The 25,817-nt window shown below is 45.0% G+C and overlaps 1 protein-coding gene across 2 annotated transcripts in view; it reads right to left on the bottom strand.

Annotated features, from left to right (window-relative positions):
- Positions 1-25,817, bottom strand: part of sgca (sarcoglycan, alpha) — a 70,726-nt gene that overhangs the window by 30,093 nt on the left and 14,816 nt on the right. For both annotated transcript variants that reach the window (XM_085966319.1, XM_085966320.1), the window contains 3 exons: positions 24,580-24,778; positions 5,303-5,456; positions 1,236-1,447 (listed from right to left, as the gene is read on the bottom strand). In XM_085966319.1, the coding sequence (XP_085822445.1) occupies positions 1,236-1,447; positions 5,303-5,456; positions 24,580-24,778 (565 nt within the window). The remainder of the gene's footprint in view (positions 1-1,235; positions 1,448-5,302; positions 5,457-24,579; positions 24,779-25,817) is intronic.

Below are 25,817 nucleotides of genomic sequence, written 5' to 3'. Positions count from 1 at the left end.
GAGGGGTCGAGATGTCGGTGTTCAGGTGAGTGATGGGTGCATGAGTGCAACAGTAAGTGTGTTTGGTGTGTCTAAAGTGTGTAAAGAAGTTTAAATTACCTGTACTTACCTTTTCAGCCTTCCTTCCTCTAAGTTTCGGGAGTCCATCATCTAACCGGCACAGAAAGCAGAATGGCTGCGAACTGTCAAAAGTGACAGCCTGCAGCTTTCTGTGCTGGTGAGATTTCTAACTGAGTCTGTGTAGAAGGACTCAGGTTAGAAGTAAGACTGTCAGTGTTTGACAGCTTCAAACAGCTGTGAAAGACTGATATTTCATCTGTCAAAAGCTCTTGACAGATGAAATTTCAGTCTGACATCACCTGTTGCCGGGTGGCCCTTAATTGGCCTGCTGAGCCCACTGGGTGGGCTCAACAAGGTCAATCAAGGGAAAATCGCGCGGATTGGCCGCATCTCGATGGAGGTGGGACTACAACCCCGAAAGTTGTAGTCCCGCCTCCTTCCCGACTTCTGAATGAAAATCACCCCCGTTAACTCTGTTTCTCTCTCCACAGATGCTGCCTGACCTGCTGAGTATTTCCAGCATTTTCTGCTTTTAACTCCATTAGGATAATTGGTGCTGTCTTTCAGCTGAGATGTTCAATTGAAGTCTCTTCTGCTATCTCAGGTAAAAGCTCCCATGGCACTATTCAAAGAAGAGCAAGGGAGTTTTCCCAGTGACCTGGCCAACAGTTATCCTTCAGTCAACTTCACTAAACAGGTCGGTGTAGATTTTCAACTTGCCAACCTGGTGTGAAACTGCGAAGCGGCTGCCCATTATAGAAACCAATGGAAATGAAGATCGGGCAGTTTCTATAATGGGAGGTCAGTCCACAACAGCAGTTTTACTGTTGCCGATCTACCTCCCATTATAGAAACTGCCCGGGTGGCCAGTTGAAATTCTACCCTGTTATTTGGTCATTTATCTCATTGCTATTTGTGGGACAATGCTCTGCGTAAATCAGCTGCTGCATTTCCCTACATTATTATAGTGAATACCTTTTAAAATAGTTCATCGGCTGTGAAGTGCTTTGTGATATCCAGAGGACATGAAAGGTACTATATAAATGCAAATTCTTTCTTTTCTTTCCAACCTTAAATCTCAGAATATACTAGTTAAAAGGTTAAAAATAGAATAAATGATTCGCAGGTGACAGATCTATGAGACAATGTACTTAAGTTGTTAAAACGATACTTACAGGCCCTCTCGACGACAACACATTATATAAGCAAGGATGAGACACAGAATCAGACCAATTGCTAAAGGAACAGCTATTGTGACCACATAGTCTAAATAGTAGTTCCTGCTTTCAAGGAAATTTGAAGGTGGGTCGTATTCTCCGCCATCAGTAAGGATACCATCTCCAGGAACCACCTCAGCATCAGGTATATCAGGTTTGGATTTATCAATCTGTAAAACAAAAATACAGTGAATTACCTACGAAGGATGTGTATGTATAAATAAATACATAATATATTAAAATCTTGCATCTACATGCAATTCCTGTCAACTTCTCCCATTATAAATCCCTATTAACAACAGAAAACGCTGGAAAAACTCAGCAGGCCAGGCAACATCCATGGAGAGAGAAACAGAGTTAACGTTTCAGGTCTGGGACCCTTCATCAGAGGGGTCTTCGCTGACGAAGGGTCTTCGACCTGAAACGTTAACTGTTTCTCTCTCCACGGATGTTGCCTGGCCTGCTGAGTTTTTCCGAGCGTTTCCTGTTGTTATTTCGGATTTCCAGCATCCGCGGTATTTTGCTTATAAATCCCTATGTTCACATTTATATGGAAATGACCTTCCTTGTTGCCAAATAAAGCTTCTTGACATTACTAAGATTCCTTTAAGAGGATAAATACATGCACTTCCTGTCAACTTTTACCATTATTAATTCCTATGTCCACACTTATATGGAAACGGCCTATGTAAACTTTTCATACTTTTCACATTCTTCCACCAATGGTTGTGCTGTAGCAGTTCAGTTTTGCACTTCCACAGGTACCCATCTTGTGCTGCAGTGAAACGCCTATGGAGCAATCAACTCTACTTCTTTCCATAAGTTTTGTCAAAGTATTATATAAAAATAAGGCTTTGGCCACCAGCCAAGGTGTTTTAAATTTTGTGAACTCACTCCTAAGATTGCCACCATCTTGTTTTCTCCAGGTAAGTATACTATACTTCACATATATATTATTGTTAAATACTTTTAAAATGTCCCCTGCCATGCCTCCCGCTCCTGTTTTCAGTCACCCACCTGCCCCCCTGCACCCTTGAGCTGGGACCTGCTGCTTCCTATTTGCTGACCCTGGTTTTCCTCTTTTTACTCAGGGCTCCTCCATTGTCACCTTGCATGCTCTGATCAATCTAGCCTTCCCGCTGTACTGAAATCTTCCCTGCTCAGCTGCCTGACTCTCAGCTTCACCTCAGTCTGCATCCTAACCCGATGGCCCCCAAGGCCTGCTCCTGGAGGCTTCTCACTGCAATTCCAACTCGCCACTGCAATTCCCCCAATCTATTCCTGCTTTATTCTTGGCCTGGCTGCCGGTTTGCTTCCCTCCCCAACCTTCACTTTCTTTGCTCCTCAACCCAGAGGCCCACTCCTTACGTGTCTTAACATTCTCCCTGTTCTGACTTTCCTGCTCCTGCTTGATCCCTCACCGGCCCAATTTACTCCCCCAACCCAACTCCAGTAGGCTTCCTTTTTTAAACCACATTCCACTTTTTAAAAAATATTCTAATGGTCCCTTTTCTGCTCTTTTTTAAATAGCCCTGGTAAAATAACACTGAGGCATTCTAGATTGTTTTAAGATAAAGAGATGTGAGAACTCCCTGTAAGACAGGCATGAACCTGCACTAACAACAGAAAACGCTGGAAATACTCAGCAGGCCAGGTAGCATCCGTGGAGAGAGAAACAGAGTTAACGTTTCAGGTCTGGGACCCTTCATCAGAACTGGAAAGGGCTGGAGATGTAACAGATATTAAGCAGGCGCAGAGACAGCGGGGGGGGGGGAGCAAGGAACTGAAGGAACATTCTGTGCTAGGGCAGGAGGCAGGAGAGATTAAATGGTACAAATGGGGATGGCAGAATCATAAACAGCCTGAAAAATGGGGGCAGGTGTTATAGTCTGAAATTGTTGAACTCAATGTTGAGTCCAGAAGGCTGTAAAGTGCTTAATCGAAAGATAAGGCGATTGAATACTATTTGAAAGAGTAACATCTCTTTCCTATCATGTACAGTTTGGCATTGTGGATAGAACTGTGACTGGCAACTTGGGTTCAGTAAGCAACAACATTGTCTCCAGCATTACCACTACTGCTTAGGCCAATCACTGACCGACCGGGACAAATGGGTGGAGAGTGCGCCGCACCCACCCATTTGTACCGTGAAATTGTAATTGCATATTATAAGTCACCTCCTGCCTGAAACAGGATGGTGGCAGTGTAAATGGATTTGTAAGTGATCCAACACCATTTCCGGACTGCTGCCATCCCCATTTATGTCGGGTGAAGGGAGTTAAAATGACCCCTTTGATCTCTGAAATCTCATTGACCAGCAGTCGTTGTAATGACGTCCAACTTGATTCAAACTGGACAAACTTGATTACATCTGAAATTGGCCACTGGTTTTGGTTAAAACCTTATCCCCACATTTTGCACAGCTGTCATTTTCAAAATGTCGGTTCAGTATATAACATTGTCATTGATTCATTTATCAAAAGAATTATGAAGTTGGTTTTACTTCTGTTCGTGCTTCTCTGAGCTGCCAACAGTCTGGGACTCCTACACCACGTCAGCTGCCAGGAGAGGTGACTCTGTCACTCGCCTATGTTTTCATTAGAACAGCAGAGATTACGCGGAGATCTGATAGAGGTGTTTAAAATGATGAAGGGATGGGACAAAATAACTAGAAACAAACAGTTTCCAGTGGTTAAGAGGTCTAAACCGAGGGGACATAGACATAAAACTAAATGTAAGAGATTTAGGATGGAGAACAGGAGAAACTTTTTTTCAGAGGTTTTGCATGGTCTCATTCAGCTTGAGTGAGTGGTCAAGGAGGGGATGGCAAGGGAGAGGCATTTATGGTAGGGGCCAAAATTATGATTTTGGTCTTCTTGATGTTCAATTGGCGGAATGGTACATCACTTTTTATTCCTTATCATTATAAAATAGACCATTCTTCGACTTACTGTGAGCAACGCTATGGGAGATCTGCTAGTTATTTGATAAGACCAGAAAGTAAAATATCACAGTTTTATAAATTTTAACTGGAAAAGGCTTTTGAGAAGAAGATCTTGGGCTGGATTTTGCTGTGAAAATAAAGGTGAGGCTAACAGCGCTCACCGTTATTTATGCGCAAATCAGACAGCAACTTCCGGCGAGCGCACATGTGCAGTTAAATGCGAAAATCCGGAAATTGCTATTCGAGATGCGCCGTAAGCTGCGTGAAAATGACATCTCGCCATCTGGCTCCCCATTCAAATGTATTGAATGCCGTGAAGTTCCTGTACTGACATTGTAGATACGGATTAAACCCACCACTCATCCATTCCAGTCTAAGTACCCTTTTATCGGCGTGTTAAGTTTTAATTACTGGTAAACAACCTCTCTGGCACTGAAAATTAACTTTTACAAATGTGGAGTCTCATTCCTTCAGCTTTTAATTATTGTTGCAGATTTTTTTTGAATGTAAATAAACATTTTTTTCACTTTTTCTGTCTCTTTTATCTCTCTCTCTTTCTTTCCCTCTCTTTATTTTGCTTTCTGTACATGATTTGACATTGAATTCACTATTGTGCCTGACACTTCCTGGTTCAGACTGCGCTGCTCATTAATGATTCTTCAATCTGGTTGGCTAAAGGGATACACCATTGCTTGCCCTGCTCACACAGGTCCCAGATGCCCCGTAGAGTGCGCTGCACCGTTTGGATGTCCTGCTGACAGCAGCTTGCCATGTAAAACCCCATGGAATATCTATGGTCAAGTGCAAGTCTAATGAACAGCCAGCGCCGTTCATTCGCCGCTCACATCTGGCCCCTCTTGAACTGTAATAACCTAAAATATCCACTGGTTGTTCATTCGGTAGTTTTCTTGATTAAAATTTTATACAACAAAAACCTGCATTCGTTTTGTTTCTAGTAATCCTTCAGAACTTTTATGTGAAGAGAAGAAAATCTGATTTATCTATGCCAGAGTATATTTGGGATGTTTTTGTGAGTTATTACCAATTTTACCAGATGTTTGTATCCAATGGTAATGCTTACCAATAAAATATTGCACCAGTCAATAATAAACTGAGGACTAAATGGATCCTCACAGCTGGTGGGTCCCAGTTGGTCATTGCACTGCTCATCAGGATGTACTTCTTCCTCCAGGCAAGAGGGAAAGGGAATATTGGAGCCAACCTTTATGTACACACTGTAAAACAAGCACGTCATGTTATATGGTCATATTTATTTTTCAATAGGATATGATTTTTCTTTAAAATTATGTCATTATGCCAAGCTGATTTTAAAATTACAAATTTGGTGAACATTTCCTCTTCTCAAAGATTTAAGTTCAATACTAGGCACTTGGGCTTTGCAGCATAAATGGCATTTTAAAAAATACTAATATATATTGATTATTGTTGTGGTTTTTTTTGGTTATTATTGGGAAGGATCCATGTGTTTTCCTTGCAAAGAGTTTTGTTGCAACAAACAGATCACAAAGGCACTAGCAAAATCAGAGAGGACATTTGGATATAGCTAGGAACATTTGTTTTATGTTATTTGCATAAAACTTCTGCTTCTGTGAAGTGCTTTGGGATGGTTTCTATAGAGCAACACAGAGCATCAGATTTCTTTGGATAGTGAACTTCAAAGAAATAATTTACAATTCAGTAGTACCTAGTATGGCCATGAAGTACCATATCATTATGCATCTTACAGTGTGACTGACGTAATAAAACTCACTACGCACTTGGTTCGTGTATAAAGCAAGGCTTTAATCAACTTGTTTCAAAACATGGAGGTCTAATTATCTTTCACTAGTTCCTGTTTACAAAATGTCCTGTGCAAGCTGGGCCCACGCCCGAGTATTTATACTCCTTGTACGGCGCCACCAGCTGGCCGTCCAGTGTTATTTCATGAGTCTTCATGGATCATAAGATTCATAACAGTGACATTCTGTGAGGCCCCTTGTTATTTTATGTTATCATGTCGATCACACCACCCTCCTACAATGCCTCTCCTCCATTGTCCTACTCATGATGACTGCCCTCGTTTAGTTCCACTCCTACCTATCCAAGCAGCACCAGAGAATCTCCAGCAATGCCTTCTCTTCCTACCCACTCACCATTACTTCGGAAGTCCTCCAAGGATTCTTTCTCGGCCCCCTCCTAGCTCATCTACATTCTACCCCTAGGCTACCTCATCTGCAGACATGGGGTAGACTTTCAAATGTATGCTGGTGCCTCCTAATTCTAACTCTCCACCACTTCTCTCGGCCCCTCCACTGTCTCTGTGCTGTCAGATTGTGTCCGACATCCAGTTTTGGATGAGCCACAATTTCCTCCAGATAAATATTGGGAACAGCAAAATGATTTTCATTGGCTCCCGACACAAACTCAGTATCTTTGCCACTAATTCCCTTGTCCTATCCTGCACAAAGTCAGCTTGCCCATTACCCCTGCCCTTGCTGACTCCCGATCTCCTTCATGTTTAAATTCCCCCTTACCCTTCCCTATCTCCATACAGTGCTACAAACTGCCGAACACCACCCCCCCATACCCCCCGCCCCCACTCACCAAACTCTCTGTTCCTTTGATTTCGGCCACTTGTGCGACTCTCCCTTCCTTCTCCTTACCATTGGCAACCGTGCCTTCTGGCGCCTAGGCCCCGTGCTCTGGAATTTTCTCTCTAACCCCCTCTGCATCTGCACTTCCCTCTCCTCCTTTAAGACCCTCCTTAAAGCAGCTCACCTCTTTGACCAAACCTGAGATCTCCTTCTTTGGCTCGTCGTTCATTTTTTGATTATCTCTAGGAAGCAATTTCGGATGTTTTTCTCCAGTGAAGGTGCTATATAAATGCAAGTTGTTGTTGTAATGGCAGCAGCCATTTTGGTTGAGTGGAAGAGTATTCAATGCAATAATTCAATTTGAAATTTCAGATAATGGGCAAGGTAATATACCAGCCACTCTCTTTTCTTCTGTGGGCACACTGGGCACCAGTAAACTCTTCAAAACTAAGACCTGTACAACTAACTCTTCACACTACACTCTGGTCAAATAGGACACAAACTAGGGAGCTTACAGTGTGTGTAGTCATCTTCCCTAACAGCACTTACTTGTATGCACAACCATAAAACCTTTACCTCTACTTTAACAGGGTGCATCAATGATCTGTTGCCACCGGGAGACAGCCCTGAATTGCCAACTTTTATCTAATTAACTCAATCGTTGCATGAAAAAAAACTTACACACAATGCCTGAAAGAAGCAGGGCACCAGAGGGGGCCTCCTTAACATCAAGGAGCTGACAGGGTACGAGGAGCAGGCCGTGGAACTGCTGAGGACGCACTCTGCTTTAGCTGTGGGAGAGGTTGGCACACAGTGCAGGTTAGCGGCTGCACAGCTGCAAAGTTACCGATGCAGCCTGTGAAGCAGCACACAACCACAAGCTTCCATCCCTGTCTCCTTAATCCTAAGGGAGTAATGCTTGCCCATTCTTAGCTTGGAGCCTCCTTTCCTGAAAATCTACCAAAGCAACAAAGTGAGAAAGTTGAGGAAGAGGAGGGGCATTATGAAGAAGAAGAAGAAGTCTAAGTAAGGCTCTCCACGAGTTCCAGGGCTGTGTTCCTCTGCTACAAGTCCTCTATCTAACCCCCTGCATCACTTACTTTTTCACTCCCAGGTTTCAGCTCAGATCCATTCACCCAAGGGGAATTAGGTAGTGTAAGTGAGGATGTGGCATTGTATGATTCACAGAGCAGGAGGAGTGGGGCGCGGTTGAGGATATCACATCTTCCCAGTCGAGACCGAGGAGCAGGCTGCCAAAGGCTTTGGATTTGTGGCGCTCAGAACTCATGGGTACTCATCTAAAAAGAAGGATGTTCGAGGAACATCACACCGACATGCAGACTCTGAGGTCAGTCTCTGAGGATGTGTGGCAACTGACAGGTGTGACTGTAGAGTCAGCTCCTGTTTGTGACAACATTAGAAGCATTTTCTTCATTGCAGACCTCAATGGAGCCTGTGGCTGCTTCAACGGAATCTGCAGAAGACTCCCACCTAACAATCAGCCAGGGGACACTTGGTGCTTCCTCCTCCATGGAAGCATAGTAGACAACAGCTCTGGTGGCAATATTGGACAGACTAAGCAGTAATCTGCATACTGACCTCTAGACCCTGGCAGCCAGGATGTGGGCTGCTCACTCTCAGAGCTTTCAAGGTCTGATATCTACCATTAGATCAACCAGGCTACATATCAATGGGACACAGAATGGTAAAGGCTGGACTCAACCTACCTGAAGCTATTGTCACTCAGAACAACAGCACATGCCAGTCACCTGACCTTCCCCCCTCAGGGCAACATGCCGCTGGTACATAGGAGACAACACCAGGCTACCTGGGCACAAGTTCCAGAGATGCAGCCAAGTAGGACACCCTCCCAGGTGTAAAGTGCCTTGTGAGGAGAAGCACCCCATGAGTGATTACTGTGTATTACTGGAGTACTGTGTACAGTTTTGGTCTCCTTACCTAAAGAAGGTTATACTTGCCTTAGAGGGAGTGCAACGTAGGTTTACTAGACTTATTCCTGGGATGAGGGGATTGTCCTATGAGGAACAATTGAGTAGGCTAGGCTAATCTCTAGAGTTTAGAAGAATGAGATCTCATTGAAACATTTAAAATTCTTAAGGGGCTTGATAGGGTTAATGCTGGGAAAATGTTTCCCTGGCTGGGGAATCTAGAACTAGGGGTCACAGTCTCAGAATAAGGGGTTGGCCATTTAGGACTGAGATGAGATGAAATTTCTTCACTCAAAGGATTGTGAATCTTTGGAATTCTCTACGCCAGACAGCTGTGGAGGCTCAGTCGTTGAGTATATTCAAGACAGAGATCGATAGATTTTTGGATACTAAGGGAATCAAGGGATATGGGGATAGTGCAGGAAAGTGGAGTTGAGGTAGAAGATCAACCATGATCTTATTGAATGGCAGAGCAAGCTTGAAAGGCCGAATGGTCTACTCCTGCTCCTATTTCTTAGGAGCGTTTGTAGCACTGGAGCAACCAACCACCTCTCACGATCCTGGCCCTCTGGTTGCACATAGAAACATAGAAGATAGGAGCAGGAGTAGGCCATTCGGCCCCTCGAGCCTGCTCCGCCATTCAATGCGATCATGGCTGATCATCCAAATTCAGTACCCGGTCCCTGCTTTCTCCCCATACCCCTTGATCCCTTTAGCCTTGAGAAATATATCCAACTCCTTCTTGAATATATTTAATGAATTGGCCTCTACTGCCTTCTGTGGTAGAGAATTTCACAGGTTCACCACTCTCTGGGTGAAGAAATTCCTCCTCATTTCTATCCTAAATGGCCTGCCCCTTATCCTTAGACTGTGACCCCTGGTTCTGGACTCCCCGACCATCGGGAACATTCTTCCTGCATCTAGTCTGTCCAGTCCTGTCAGAATTTTATAAGTTTCAATGAGCACCTAGGAGAAGCACTAGAATAGGAAAAGGGGCATGTTTAGGCACTCAGGCAAAGCATGTCTCGGGAAAGAGTAGGTTGACCTCTGTTCACTTTGAAGTTTATTGCATTAAAGGAGAATATGCACTTATGTTGTGCTCTGCTATTCATGGAAGTTAGAGTCATACAGCAAAGGGTGCACCTTTTTCATGCGGACCTCCTCATTCAGGTGCCGATTATTGGTCATAGAGGAGCAAAGAGGTCTGATGTGTGGTAATGTTCCAGGATGGGAACTGCTCTGAAGGATTTGTCCTTTATTTAAGGCAGGGGAAGAAGGAGTTAAGGCAGTGACAGCTTATTATTTGTGCTCTGATGACAATTGCAGCAGTCACTGAGGAGTCTTCTGAGTGATGGTCATCCTGATGCTCTCCTGCATGTACTTCTGCTTCTGAAGCAGCTAGGACCACCTCCCCAGGAGCATCCCAGTGCAAGCCTTTATGTATGGCAAAGTTCTGCAAGGCACAGGCTAAAGCTTTGCGCGACTCACAAACTACAGTGAAAGTGCCCCTTTAAAACCATAATGGTCCTCTTGATAACCATTCTGCTAGTGTCTTGTCACAGCAACCCTGTGATAATGGATGACCCTATTTTGCTGTTCCCTCATTGTGATACATGAACTCCCCAGCTCTCGTGTACAGTGCTTCAGTAACCTGACAAATATATGTACTTTCTGCACCCTAGTGACTGCCTGAAATGGCCCAGTGCCATAAAAGTTTAGTGTGGTCACCACCTTCATAGCTGAGACAGAGGGGTCGATTTTCATTGACCCGTGGAGTCAGGTTTGGAGGCGTGCGGGGGGTTAAAGTCCCAAATTCGGGGGTCCTGACACCATCCCGCCCCCAACCCGCCTCCATGTAAGTTTCAAAGAAGGCGGGTACCTGCCCTGCACTGGGACCCACCTACCCGAGGCGGGAAGGGATTAGTGCCAATTAACTACCTGTTAACAGGTAGTTAACAGGCAGTTTTTAGCCTAATCCCTATTTTAAAGCTTGAACTGTGGGATTCCCGACAGCTCCAAACCACGCCAAGTTAGAGGAGGCGGGCCGTCGGGTTGAAGGACTTGGAGGGGTCGAGATGTCGGTGTTCAGGTGAGTGATGGGTGCATGAGTGCAAAGGTAAGTGTGTGTGTCTAAAGTGTGTAAAGAAGTTTAAATGACCTGTACTTACCTTTTAAGCCTTCCTTCCTCCAGGTTTCGGGAGTCCATCATCTAACTGGCACAGAAAGCAGAATGGCTGCGATCTGTCAAAAGTGACAGCCTGCAGCTTTCTGTGCCGGTGAGATTTCTAACTGAGTCTGTGTAGAAGGACTCAGGTTAGAAGTAAGACTGTCAGTGTTTGACAGCTTCAAACAGCTGTGAAACGCTGATATTTCATCTGTCAAAACGTCTTGACAGATGAAATTTCAGTCTGTGACGTCACCTGTTGCCGGGTGGCCCTTAATTGGCCTGCTGAGCCCGCTGGGCGGGCTCAACAAGGTCAATCAAGTTAAAATCACGTGGATTGGCCGCATCTCGATGGAGGCGGGACTACAACCCCGAAAGTTGTAGTCCCGCCTCCTTCCCGACTTCTGAATGAAAATCACCCCCAGAGTAATCTGGACAGATGACCAGGGCTGTAGCTTCTCATGCAATAGTTGTAAAATTCCCTTTTTGCCTCTTTAATGAAGCACACACTTTTAATACACATCTCCTTGCTAACATCCTCATGGGATCTTGGTTGCCTGGATATTCTTTGGGGGTGGGTAATATGTTTCGGGGTGCAACCTCCCGAAATGCTACCTTATTCTCCTTTCTCCATGCTCTCCTGCTCCTATTCCTCCATAATAATAGTGTCATACAAAGGTATGCCCATAGGGGATGCTATGCCTGCTTCTGAGAAGCCCTAACTGTGGGTGGGGGGGGGGGAGATGTCAAAATCTCCCAGTGATTCCATACTCCCACAGTCAGTCAGAAGCAAGTACAAGGCTGATTCGACTGAATGTCAAAAATTTGTTCCAAAAAGTTGTTCCCTGCAGTGATACTGTGGTAAAACCACCAAGGAACTCCTGTACAAGTGAATAGCTGTCTTTAAAGCAATGTTACAGCACCTAGGTCCATTTGCTGAGAGTAAACAAGCTTTCTGTAAAAACCCTGAAATAACGCGATGACGTCATCACGTTGGTCACGTGGTGCCCCGAGTGGCGGGAAACGTGACGACGTCATGACGTCAGAGGTGGGCGGTTCTAAGTTCAGTCCTCGTGGAACTAGCTACTGTGCAGACCTGTTTGTGATTTCTCCTGCATATTTTGTTTTGTTCATCAGTTTAATTAAATTCGGTTAATTTACTGAACTGACTCGACCTCAGTGATTTAGATAGGAATCCGTAGATTCCTACAATACTACTCAAACTTTCAGCAATCTTCAGACGCAAATTATCCTAATTTCAGCTAGATTCAGCTTAGCCTGGCAGCATCCGTGCCTTATATTTTTCATTGTAACTTACCCTTAGTGCACTGCGAGCATAAAACCAGTGGTCCTCATTACTATCTATTTAAATCAGCCACATAGAGACCTGGCAGGCATATCATGGGAGGGGCCAAATTAGAAATTCAAACCTTTCCTTTGTGGACAAGAAAGATTCCAGCTCAATTTGTTGGCTCGTCAAGTGAGTTCCCCCAAATTCAGGCTCCAGAAATGCCAAAACCAACGTAAAATTCTGGGGCTTGAATGTTTACGGCAGTTACTTTGAGAGAAGTTTTGAGCGATTTAAAAAGGAAGTGGAAATTGTCTGGATAATTATTATTAATAGTTTGGGAACTCGGTTCATTCTGTGGGCTTGAGTGATCGTTTCATTTCGCAGCTTCGATGAGCTGGTATTTCAAAGAAATGAAATTTGACTCTAATAATAGATGGAACACAATTTCCTTAACATGTGTGCCACCTACTGGTACTAAAAGTGACATCCTTTAGCAATAGGTTGCAGTGTTCTCTCGATCACATGGATGGCCATGCAAAGCTCAGGCCTACCTAGCTCGAAAATCTCAGGTAAGTTATCCATTACTAGCCGTAATTTGGCGGCAATTAATTATCTTTTGTAAATTTTCAGTAATTAATTCCCACTCATTCATTCCTCAGTATAAATATAATTTTTTTTTTAAATCAAGCGTTGGTAAAATGTAACGCATGACATCGCCATATCCTATTTGCATCATGGAAGTCACAAGCAGCAGGGTCCATTTTGACCTGGTATTTGATAATGACCCAAACAAAAATGGATGTTGTAGCACTCCTGGGAAGAATTATTCAGGGTAATTTTATTGCCGGATAAAAAATGGGTGCTAGGAATCAGCAGCCTGTTTTACACCTGCTCACCCGTTTTACTTTTCCATTGAAATCATTCAATTGCCATTTAGAAACCCAATGCAAATGAGTCAAATATGCAGGTGAATCCAAACTAGGAAGGGCCATGGAATCAAAGGCCGTAGCCGCATAATAAGTTGGATAAATTACTTATGTGAACAGATAGATGACATTTAAATGCCTACAGGTGTCAAGTATTCCACATAGGAAGGAATTGTGTTGAAATAGCTAAGGAAGAAGTTGAAAGAGTCCTAGAAGTCTTAGTAGACTTGACATATAACGGGGTTAATTTTCACTGCCTTCGCCTGCCATTAACGGGACGGTAATGGCCTCAAAATGGGGTCAGTAGCCGTACCGCCCTGTTAACACTGCTGGTGCAGCCGGTTCCATTTTGAAAGGGGCCGACCGCCAGGTGTCCAAGAGTATTTCAGGCGATATGCCCCTTTTAACATGAAAATCGGAGTCTGAGATGCCGTCTTTCGGATGAGACATTAAACCAAGGCTCCGTCTGCTCTCTCAGGTGGATGTAAAAGATCCCATGGCACTTTTTCGAAGAAGAGCAGGGGAGTTATCCCCGGTGTCCTGGCCAATATTTATCCTTCAACCAACATAACAAAAACAGATTGTCTGTTCATTATCACATTGCTGTTTGTGAGAGCTTGCTGTGCACAAATTGGCTGATTCATTTCCTACAATACAACAGTGACTACACTTCAAAAGTACTTCATTGGCCGTAAGTCACTTTGGAATGTCCTGAGGTTGTGAAAGGCGTTATATAAATATAAATCTTTCTTTTTATGGGATGATTTAGGGCGGAACTGGTTGGAGCTTGTGCCATGCAGACTCCGACCAGTTCCATGGGCGATGGAACCGAAGAGTGCCGCCAAAAGTAAGTGTTGAATTATTTTTGTAGGCCCCAGAGAGCCACTGCTGACCTGGGACTCCCACTCATCATGGTCGCTAACCCCCGCCCCCCAACCCCGCGCCCCCCGCAACCTTCCTTGCTGGTGGCTGCTCCGGCCCAATGATCCAGAGACCTCAATCAGGCCAGCTGTTTGGTGCAATGCGCCTGCCAAACTTAAATGAGGCCTTGGCCTCCGAAGTTTGGTCGGCAAAAAGTCAAATTTGACCCCAACATGTCCAAACTGTGCAGATCAGCAATCACCAAAGTAAATAGAACGATGAACTATATAGTCACAACAATAGAATATAAGTCAGAGGAAGTTGCGATCAAAATAGACACTGCTCAGGTCAGACCACAGCTTGAGTAATCTGTCCAATTCTGTTCATCAAGAAACAAAGGAGACACTCAGACGCCTGAAGGCAGCGCAGAGGAGAGCCACGAGGCTGATCCCTTATGTCTGAGGACTGAGTTATCAGGAAAGTTTGGAAAAACCTGGGCTTTTCAGTCTGGAATGGAGGGGACGGATGGTTATTTTACACAGGTATTTAAAATAATTAAGGGAATTAAATAGGTAAACCTGGATTACTACTTTAAATTAAATTGTGAGAATATGACAAAGAGATACAAGGTAAACTTAAGTCTGATATGATGAGGATTTTCTTCCCCCAAAGAGTGATCAACACATGGAATAGACTACCAGCGAGAGTGGTGGAGGTGAAAATGCTGGAATCATTTAAGAAACACTTGGATGCTGATTGAATGAGTTAAGTTGGGCTGAAAGTACCCTTCTCATGTGTAATTATCTTGTGATCTTATTATAGCAACAAAATGGTCATCAAGTCTAGATTTTCCAATTGGCATTAATCCCTTTATTTTAATTGCGCTAACACCAGCAGTAAAAAAATGCTAATTGCAAAAGTATCAACACCGGCACACACTAGTATGAGCAAGTCTGAGGGATACAAACATTATCTGATGCACAACTGGCTTAGCTATTCATTGCCAGATCTGGTTTAACCACATCAAAGTATACCGACGTTGCTCTCCTCTGCCAAATCCACCCACTACAGGATCGTCTTACATGGCAACAATAAGCCAAGGCTCCTCATCCCCAGTATTGACCACCTCCTTAAACCCCTCCCCCCACCTCCTCCATGTGAGGAGCTCATGGATTTCTTTATCTTCAAGAGACCATTCATTTAGCTGCCTTCCGCCTTCCCCTTGCCCCCTAAGTCAAACATCTTCCAGTCCTCTCCCACGCTAGCTCTGAACCACCATTTCCCTCTAGTATCTCCACTGCCCTCTCCAAGCTCATCTAGTCCACGAGACCTACCTTCTACTGACTAGGAGGTTCACTTTGAACCAGCCAGACTGAATAATACTTTCCAGAAAATATATTTAAATAACTGATAAACTAAAATAACTGCCAATGAAACACACATTTGAACAAATCACTATGAACATATTTGGATTGAATGGCTTGATCTCTCCCTCAGACACCTAACTGAAACCAAATGGTGAAAATCTTAAACGTTTGCATCTATCTTAAACTGAGAAATAGAGCACGAAAATCCTTTGTCCTGTTCTGCCAGCATGAATGCAGCAGAGTGGGTGCCATTGACCTCTGCACCTGAACCTACTGGCAGATAGGGCAGGGTCAACTGTTTCACATATGTTGGGTGGTTGTCTGTGCCAGTATGTGCACATTTTGGGTGTCCTTATAGGAGGCAAGAAAAGTACTCCTGGAAAGTTATTTGTTGGCCATCTGGCACTACTTGCTGTCAAAAAGGGAGCCAATCTGGCTCATGAATGCAATTTTTTCTGGGTTATCCAAGCCAGGATTCAGGCCTCAAACATCAGGTAGGCCCCAAATCTACCGGTTCAATGACTTATTTACTAGGCTTATCCGAGCTTCCAAATCAAGGATAGCTGGGACCGACAAAATTCCTGGTGTGAGAATTCTCTCCCCCCACCCCACCTCTCCAAAGTAAAGGGCCATGTATGAGACAGTCCGAAGTTCTGTCCACCCACAGCCCTGTTGGGAATTGGCTGCCAACTGGATTCTGAGCAGAGACCAGGGGGGGAAAATTGGGTTGCTTTGCGCATCCCGTTAGCGCCCTAAGTGGGGAAATTCAGTGGGAGGTTAGCGGCAGCGCTAACCAGTAGTGTCCCACGGTGCTGCGCCGCTGGCGATGACATCATCGCCGTGCACAGCGCCCCACTCGCATCCCGGCCGCGATCTTCGGGAGCGCCCCCTGACTTACCGCCGGACGCTATGTCCGACGGGGTCAGGGGGGCCTACCTGCAGCTGGAGAGGCGCTATTTAAAGGCGAGGTGCGGGGCGGCCATTTTTGTTACTGGCCGCCTGCCAGCACCTGCCTGAGCTCCCGTCCCCGGCCTCCTGACCCCCCCCCCACCCACGGAGTGTCAGCTGCGCTCCAAGAGCCCGGCACTTCTCTTGAGTGCCGGGCTCTTTTGCCGGCACTCCTGATTCCCGGGGGCCCAGCTGGACCCCGGGTCGCGCTGTGCAAGGCCCCTCCCCTTTAAGAAGGGGAGGAAGGCCTGCAGTACCGCGGCTCATAGCGCTGCGATATTGACTCGCAGCGCCCCAAGAGGGATGTGGGGCGCTTCCAGTAGCGCCCCGCTTCCCTCTTGGGGCGCAACCACTCAATTTCCGGCACGGGGGTGCTAATTTTTCTGGGGCGCTAAACGTAATGCTCCGGCGAAGTTAGTACCCCAAATGGGGTGCTACTCAATTTTTAGCCCCTGGTATTTCTGGGTTCCACCAGATTCTCATCTCCGACTGACCTCCAAGGCCCGACTTCCAATGGAGATCTGTCATTGGGCCCGGAGATTTTCAGGATCATTGTTTTCTGCAAGTGAAGGTGGTTTTTAAACTTCTTATTGACTGTGACAGAATTTTTAAAAGCCAATACCATGCTAAGTCTTAGACAAACATGCCTCATTTTTCCCATTTTCCTCCAGCTATCTTATGTAACATTATTTGCTAATGTAGCAGAAAGAAGGAGGTGAAAGTGTGAAGCCCTTTTTAATACCTCTGATGGAATTCAAGATGGCCTAACATTCTAGAATCTGAGAGCCACCATATCCATTTAGTTTGTAGTACAGGAAATTCCCTGGCTGCTTTGGGGGTACTCAGTCACAATGTGATGGACATGCTTTCTTTTAAATATTAGGGTCACTCAGCATTCCCCAGCTGTAAGGAAGAAGAAAATGGGGAAGAGCTCTTTCACATCAGGGCTACCCCTTCATGTGTTGCCTTCAGGTTTCCTGGGGCTTCCCCAACACAGACAACCGAACCTGCCTCTGCATTTAAATGAGGCAGGATGGGCACTTCCGATCTCCCACCAAAGCTTCCTTAGAGGAGGGACTGTGGAAACTCCAATTCTCGAGTGAGGCGATGACAGTAGACCAGATGGCATGAATATAATAAATGAAGACATGACTAAAATTAATGCTGGATGATTCCTTTGAAGCATCTCAAGCACAGGATCTCGGCCTTTATGTGGCTCTGGATGAAAGAAAGCTCACCAGGTAAGTTACTAGGTTGATGGATGTCGGTATATCTTGATTTTCAAAAAGCCTTTGACAAGGTATCACAGAAAAGGTTACTTTTTCTCCTGAATTCCTTATTGGATTTATTAGTGACTATCTTATATAGTTTTGGATTCCCCCACAAGCGGAGCCATTGGGCTCGAATTTCCAAGCCCCGTGGAGGCGGGTTTGGAGGCGGGAGTGGTGGGAAAATTGCAGAATCAGGGGGCAGGAACCCATCCCGCCCCCAACCCGCCTCCGTGCCAATGTCCCAGGAGGCGGGTATCCGACCTGTGCTGGGAGCCGCCTCCCCAAGGCGGGAAGGGGATTATGCCAATTAACTGCCAGTTAACAGGCAGTTTTTTGCCTAATCCCTATTTTTAGCCCTGAAGTGTGGGCTTCCCGACGGCTCCGAACCACGCCAAGTTAGCGAGGTGGACCATCGGTCTGCAGGGGTTGGAGGGGGTCGAGATGTCCGTTGTGCAGGTGAGTGATGGGTGCATGTGTGCAGAGGTAAGTGTGTGAGGTAAGTGTAAAGTGTTTAAATAAGTTTTGCTTACTTTTACTTTCTCCTGCAGGCTTCCTTCCTTCAGTTCTTGGGAGTCCCTCAGCTCACCGGCACAGAAAGCAGAATGGCCGCTGAACTGTCAAAAGCTGCAGCCTCTGCTTTCTGGTCTGGAGAGCTCTCTAACTGAGTCTCAGTAGAAGGACTCAAGTTAGAAGACAGATTGTCAGCGTTTGACAGCTTCACAGAGCTGTCAAACGCTGATTTTTCATCTTTCAAAAGCTCTTGACAGATGAAATGTCAATCACTGACTGTCATAAATCGCAACTTCTACAAGAAGTAACTCAGGAAGTACTACTGAATGGCCAGCTGAGGGCGCCGTCCGAGGAATATAAATACTCGGGCGTGGGCCCAACTTGGCCAGAGACAATCTGGAAACAGGATGCTAGTGACTACTAACTAGACCTCCATGTTTTGTTACAAGTCGATTAAAGCCTTGCTTTATGTACAACCAAGTGCGTAGTGAGTCTTTATTACGTCACCAGTAACCAGGTGTCCCTTAATTGGCCTGCTGAGCCCGCTGGGTCAATCAAGGTCAATCAAGGGAAAATAGCATGGGTTGGCCACAAGTTGATGGAGGCGGGACTACAACCCAAAAAGTGGGAGTCCCGTCTCCATCACGTCCCCATTGACAAAATCCAGCCCATTTTCTCTATGTCTACCCTATCAAACCCCTTCATAAATTAAAAAATCTCGATTAGGTCACCCCTCAGCCTTCTCTTTTCTAGAGAAAAGTGCCCCAGCCTGTTCAGTCTCTCCTGATGTTTATAACCTCTCAGTTCCGGTATTCTCCTTGTAAACCTTTTTTGTACCTTCTTGTAGTATGGGGATCAGAACTGGGCACAGTACTCTTCCCATTACTATTATTTACAGTAGTGTTATGCATTTGGTTAGGGGCAACACCAAAAAATGTATATACTTTGTAAGATTACGTGCTCAAGCCTGCTGAGCAGGGGGAGGACCTAGATGTTACAGTACACGAATCATTGAAGGCCCATGAACAGTGTTGCAAGGCTATTACAAGAGGGAATTGGCTGTTCTGATGTATTGTCAGGACGTGGAGCATGGATGGGATGATGGTGTGTAGAAGTCAGTAGAGGAGCAGCTTGATGGAGCAGCTGGTGCTTTCTTGCCTTTCATTTTCATATGTTTATACATGTACACATGTGAAAATAGTTCATTATGATTTCCAATATTTTTTGTATATTCTGCCCAGTCTTCAGATTTATTGTAATACTTAATTTGTGCCTTTTAGAGCATAAATGTTTGAAAAAGGAGTTTTCCCCTCAGGTAGAGCTTCTCAGTATGAAATGATAAAAACAAAGCGGATAGATTACATTCTCTTAATATATTTTGGAACCTTCAAACTCAACGCTGAGCAGTCCATTGAAAAATACGCCATTTTTTTAGACACCGGGAGAATTTCCTCAGCGGGTTTCCGGCTCGGCCACCGGAACTTCAGCGGAACTGCCACGGAAATCCGCTAGCATCGATTTTCCAAGGTTTCCGTGGCACTTCCGCTGAAGTTAGGCCAAACAGGAGAACCCTCAAGGGATTTGACCCCTAAAGGGTCTTGTTGTGTCGGTACCTTTCTACCAAGACACAATTTAGGACTCAGAACTCAGAGTTTCAAACATGAAGTGCTTTATTGGAAGGAAAGGAAGTTCTGGAAAGTTCCGAACAAAGAGAGCTAAACTTAACAGAGAACACCCAACCATTTATCTCCTGTGACAGCGCCACCACAGGTGGGAGGAGAACACACACTAGAACACACAATACATAACATTTCCTCCCCTCTTAAATGGAAGGCGGCAGTACCTGTATAGCCCCTTGTGTATCACAATTGTCAGCAGCTCCTTTGATTTGTCATCGACATGCATTTGTAGATAAGCTTGGCATAAGTCTATTTTGCTGAACTTTTGCCCTCCGGCCAGGCCCGTAAAAAGATCATCAATGAGGGGAAGAGGGTACTGTTCCGCAGACAGCACCGGGTTAATATTCACTTTAAAATCCCCGCAGATTCGAACAGATCCATCCTTTTTCAGGACAGGAACAATGGGTGTGGCCCATTTGCTCACGCTCACAGGCTCCAGGACTCCATTCTCGACTAAGGCCTCCAAGTTAGCCTCAACTTTTGGCCTAATTGCATAGGGTACAGGTCGGGCTTTGTGAAACTTCGGCTTGCTGTCAGGTTTAATGTCCAGTCTCACGCTGATCTTTTTCATGCTCCCAAGTTCCCCATTGAAGAGTTCTGCATGTTTGTTTAACACTGCAGTCAGGCCTGACTCCCCTTTTGACATCATGCGGACTGCAGGCCAGTCCAGCGTGATTTTCTCTAGCCACGCACGTCCCAGTAGCGATGGGTAATTTCCCTTTACCACATATAGTGGCAGTTTTGCAGTCTGTCCGTTCAATTTAACTGTCACCTCAATGACGCCTCTCATGGCCACAGGTTCGCCGGTATACGTCTTTAGCACAATGTTTGTTGGCTGAAGGGTAAGATGCTTTAGCATTTTGTTGTAGACAGTGTCTGAAACAAGGGACACAGCCGTGCCTGTGTCCACCTCCATCCGCACTGATTGTCCCTCCACCAGTGGTGACACCCAGTAGCCATTTGAATCACCTGCAACCGTCAGTATGTGCACCTCTTCCTCCTCAGAGGTGTCGCTCCCCTCTGTTTTGCTTGTTCCATCATACTGCACTGAATGAACACTCTTTTTCCTCTCTTGTCCAAATACAGACATTTTGCTTCCATGCTTCCCAGCTCTGTCTGTTCTTTTTTTACCTCTACAGGCGCGTTCAATGTGACCCTTTTTGCCACAATTTCAGCATTCCAGCTCCGTACACCAGCAGTCATTAGCGTGATGGCCCGTTTTCCCACAACGGTAACATGTGCCGTTCCGCGCACCTTTAGGCTCAGACGACACCTTGTGAACTCTCCCTGTTGAACTCAACTGGTGAGCCTCCTTTTCCACCATCTCCATGGAGACACTAACTTCAATGGCCTTTTCAAGAGTAAGGTTGTCCTTAGTAAGAAGGCGCTTCTGTGTGGCTGCATTTTGCAGACCACACACAAGTCTGTCTCTAATGGTGTCATTCAGCACCTCCTTGAACTGGCAGTGTTCCGACAACCTTTTTAAAGCAGCAATAAACATCGTCACTGATTCCCCCTCCTCTTGATTCTGTTTGTGAAATTTAAATCTCTCAGCAATAACCAGAGGTTTTGGTGAAAAATGTGCTCCAAAAATTTCCACTAGTTGCTTATATGTTTTAGTTCCTGGCTTATCTGGTTGCACGAGGCTGCGAAGTAAATTGAATATCTTCGGCCCGATTACACTCAAAAAGGTAGGCACGACCTTTTCATTTGCCACCGCATTCGCCAATACAAAATAGTCAAAACGTTCTGTATAAGCGCTCCATTGCTCCACATTTTCATCAAAATCACCGATGTTTCCTAATATAGTAGCCATCTCACGTTTCAAATTAAATTTTCTGTTTACTCACTGCACCCGTAACGTACGCAGATTCATCCGCTCCTCGTTGCCACTTGTTGTGTCGGTACCTTTCTACCTAGCCACAATTTAGGACTCAGAACTCAGAGATTCAAACATGAAGTGCTTTATTGGAAGGAAAGGAAGTTCTGGAAAGTTCCGAACAAAGAGAGCTAAACTTAACAGAGAACACCCAACCATTTATCTCCTGTGACAGCGCCACCACAGGTGGGAGGAGAACACACAATAGAACACACAATACATAACAGGTCTAGTCGAGCCACATGAACTAAAATAATCTGGAATTAATACACAAAGCTAATTCAACATTTTATTGCACCCAGAAAGTTTAGATAATACCAGACGATAACGCAATTGAACCAAATTGTACAACAGCAAGTACGGAACTATGCTCTGAGCTAGATCAGCTTCACTCTGTAGAGATCAGTCTTTGACAGGGACACAACAGGTTATTTTAACTGAGCTTTCCAGCAACACAGATACGCAGCTACACATGACAGTAGCAGCCACCCAGTTGCAGAATGGTAATTCTGAATGAATCCATGTTATGTTTGAAGAACCATACCTAATACATGCAGCAGGAGGTTAATTCTCTGCAGTAACTGGGTTCTTCACACAGGCCGTGGTTGCCATGGTAAATTTTGTTCTCTGCCAGATTTAATTCTCTGGACTCGAAAATGGCTCCTGATGGCAACAAATTAAAAATAGTCTCTGTGCACTACAAAGGTACTCAGAGCTACTACCGACAAAGGAAAATAATACCTTGCATTCATTTGCAAGGTATAAATAGATGAACACTTTAATTAGTAGTTTTGTTTTGTAATGGAACTAGTTTTCACGTGGAAATAAGGGCCTAGAAATTCGACTCGGGAGGTGGCGCAAAACGGGTGGTATCGGATTGGCCGCCCGTTATACGCAGTGCCTAATATTCAGCTCCACTGCAGTCAATGCAACTGAATATCAGGCGCAGCGTATAACGAGTGGCCGATCCAACATCATCTGTTTTGCGCCACCTCCTTTCTATCTCAAGGATTCCATACTTGTTGAGATCTGTGTTTGCTTAATGCAAAACTTAAGTTTGAATACACAGTAGTCCTTCAATATGACATTCTCCATTGTGCCACAAACTCTGACATAACATGCCAGCAAGGCACAAGATCCTGCATATAACTTCTTACAACTTATGGCTTTTTATGGCAAAGGCATCATTAAAGAGATAGTACATTGGAAACAAAGTAATGAAATAGTTCATAAGGATAAATAGTGAGGAACTATGGGATATAAGCTGGAAAAATGAGGAAGGATTGCATGGTAGGTTTGTACAGGAGCTGGATTTTGCCACTAATATTCGATTTTAGTGATTTTTGCCTTGTTATCGCCAAGTGAAATTAGTTCCTGTTCAACGCCAGTTCAAATAGAAATAAGCAACCAACAAAAAGGCAGAGACGGGACATTGCAGTGGATTGCTAGAATTATCAGTCTTAAAATGCAGGTAGAGATAATGCCAGGTAGAGATGCACCTTAAGTCTTATTCATTTTTTTTAAGTATTGAGCATGGATAGAGTCTTGCCTTTTATGAACAAGACTGTTAGTTTTAGGGAAGGGAATAACAAAAAAAATATTTTGTTTGTTGCAACGCACCTTTACCTACCATTTACAGGAAACTTTCGATTAACCGGCCCCTAAATAACCGGAACGCTCTATCCACCGGCAAAATTCAGGAGTCGGTTCAGGTAACTTTTTTTACTTTTAGTTACTTTTTTTACTCCATTTGTTGCTGTGCAAGGGTGTAGCTGAAGCTGTTGCTAAGCTACAGAGATGCTTGCAACTTGTGCCGATTGTTTTGAAGCTGTTGCAGGGTTTGTATGGAGCTCTGAGCTCTGTATCTTTTACTATAGCGTTCGGTTATCCGGAATTGTTGATGAACCGGCACCACGTCGGTCCCGTCCGTGCCGGATACCAGAAAGTTTCCTGTAGTAGGTCTTCTACCACTAGCAGTGGCTGCAAAAACTAACTTTGAAGAAGGGTTCAACCCGAAACGTCAACTCAAATTTCTCTCCACGGATGTTGCCTGACCTGCTGAGTTTTTCCAGCATTTGCTGTTGTTATTTCGGATTTCCAACATCTGCAGTATTTTGCTATCGTAACTTAAATGGTGGCATTTGTAGGACCAATTTTAACTTGGTCTGCTGGGTAGAAATGGGGTTTCAAAATTGGAGTGGTGCACTTACCACTCTGTTCCTGCTCCAATCTCACTGGCCATCATTTCGCCAGATCCTTTAGCAGGACAGCCCAAGCACCTGCCTGAATCACTAAATTATACAAACTGTGACCTACATAGGGCCCTGATTGAAAGTTTGAGCCACAAATGGGCGAAGCTTGGTCTAAAAAGGGACCACTGGAAGCCGCTCACTAAACGGCCCAGGAAATATCTAATTATCTTTTGGAGGGGCCAGGAGGAGCAGGAGTGCTTCTCCTTGGTACCACAAAAAAATTAAATTCCGGGCCGCTGCTGGCCTGTTTGAGAGCTTACACCTGCCACCCCTGCCCCCACCCAGGCTCCGACTGTCAGCCGGCTCAGCACAGGAGGTGGCCAATTTCCCGCACTCCCAGAACTGGCGAGCTACAACCGGGCTCCTGTTTTGGCAGCACAATGGAAATGAGACCCGAGCCTGGAAATGGCTCTGGCCTCTCGCCAGCCTGCAATGACGGGAAGATGTCGCGCTCTGCCCGCCGCTTGCCCATTCTCCACTGGTAGTTAAAATCGGCCTTTCTATTTTTTAATCTGGTAGCTGCTGTCAGAACTGAAAAATATTGGCAATAGTAGTGAGAGGAATTTACACCTGGCAGTTACTTGTTGCCTTTTCATCCAAAAGAAAATACATATTCATAAGCACTTATCGACTTCAATGTTTTTGAAATGAATATAAATTGTCTCACCCCTCTTTCCTTCCTTCAATAGGCAGCGGAACCCGGCCTCCTCTGTCTAATGCAGAAGTGATGTTGACTATGGTCAAATGATTAAATCCCCAAATGCTCTCCACTCTGTCCATGATGTGTTTTTGCACCTCTCTGGGCAATACCTCCTCCACATCTCTGTTTTTCACATAGAATTCAACCTGGTATGGCAGTTTCAACCCTACGGCAAGAAAGAAATGTAACTTAACCTGACTAATGAATGTGAACAAAATTCCCCTGTGTGCTTTACAGAATAACAACAGATTTTGCATATTGCTACGTGTCTGTATTATGTCCTGTAGAAACAATACCAGACAGACCCTTGCCCAGAAGGTAAGCGCTACGGTATCCCTTTTGCAGAAAATTGTTGGGGAAAATGTTGATGTATTCTGACTTCGCTTATGTAAGAGGACAATGTGTAAGAGTGAGAAAGAAGTGATCGGTTGTCAGCATAAACTTATTTTAGAATTTCATTGGTGATTCAAAAACTATAAGGCCAAGAAATTGGTTTGCGCCAAAATGGGTAGGCCCAATATTGGGTCTCGGGCCTCATTTACATTCAGACCGGGATCAGTCTGCTGGGCGACCCCAAGCAACGCGTCAGCAAAGACCATTTGAATGTCGGGCTGTTGCCAGCAATGCAGGTGGGTCTTGTAAGAGGGGGGAGAGGGGGGCAACCGGGGGTGGGGGGGGGTGATCAGAACAGGGAGGAAGACAGATGATTGGAAGGGGTGGGCAGCCTTCGGGAGAGTAGGGCAAGGTAGCAATTGTGGGGGGCGGTGGGGGGAGATGGTGGCGGTCGAGGCAGTGATCGGGAGTGGTGAGAGCAGCGGCCAGCAGCAGCCTGTGGTTTTAATGTGGAGTCGGGAGGAGTACTCCTCCTCCTCCTGGCTCCATATTCAGTTAAGTAATTTAAAAAAAACATACCTGTATAGTGGCAGCCTGTAGTGGGTTTGCATATGCAAAGGGCCTAATGCCCATTTCAGGTGCGGACCCATGATGCCTCTTTTGATGCCTGTACCAATATGGTGGGCAGCACACATCCTGCTCAGAATGTGCACGTGCACACCGCCCACCATATTGAAACTTTGGTGCCCATTTTAGGCCTGTAAAAGAGGCACAGCATCACTGAATTGCTAGGCCAATGTCTGCAATGGATGAATGAAGACCAATAGTCGGTATTTAAGAGTGCATTACATATAACACAACATATATGGGTT

Source organism: Somniosus microcephalus, chromosome 24 (genome assembly GCF_052327205.1).
Source record: "Somniosus microcephalus isolate GS21.2 chromosome 24, FLI_Smic_1.0, whole genome shotgun sequence".
Lineage (NCBI taxonomy): Eukaryota > Metazoa > Chordata > Chondrichthyes > Squaliformes > Somniosidae > Somniosus > Somniosus microcephalus.
The sequence above is the reverse complement of the archived record's forward strand: the minus strand, read 5'-3'. Positions and strand labels throughout refer to the sequence as shown.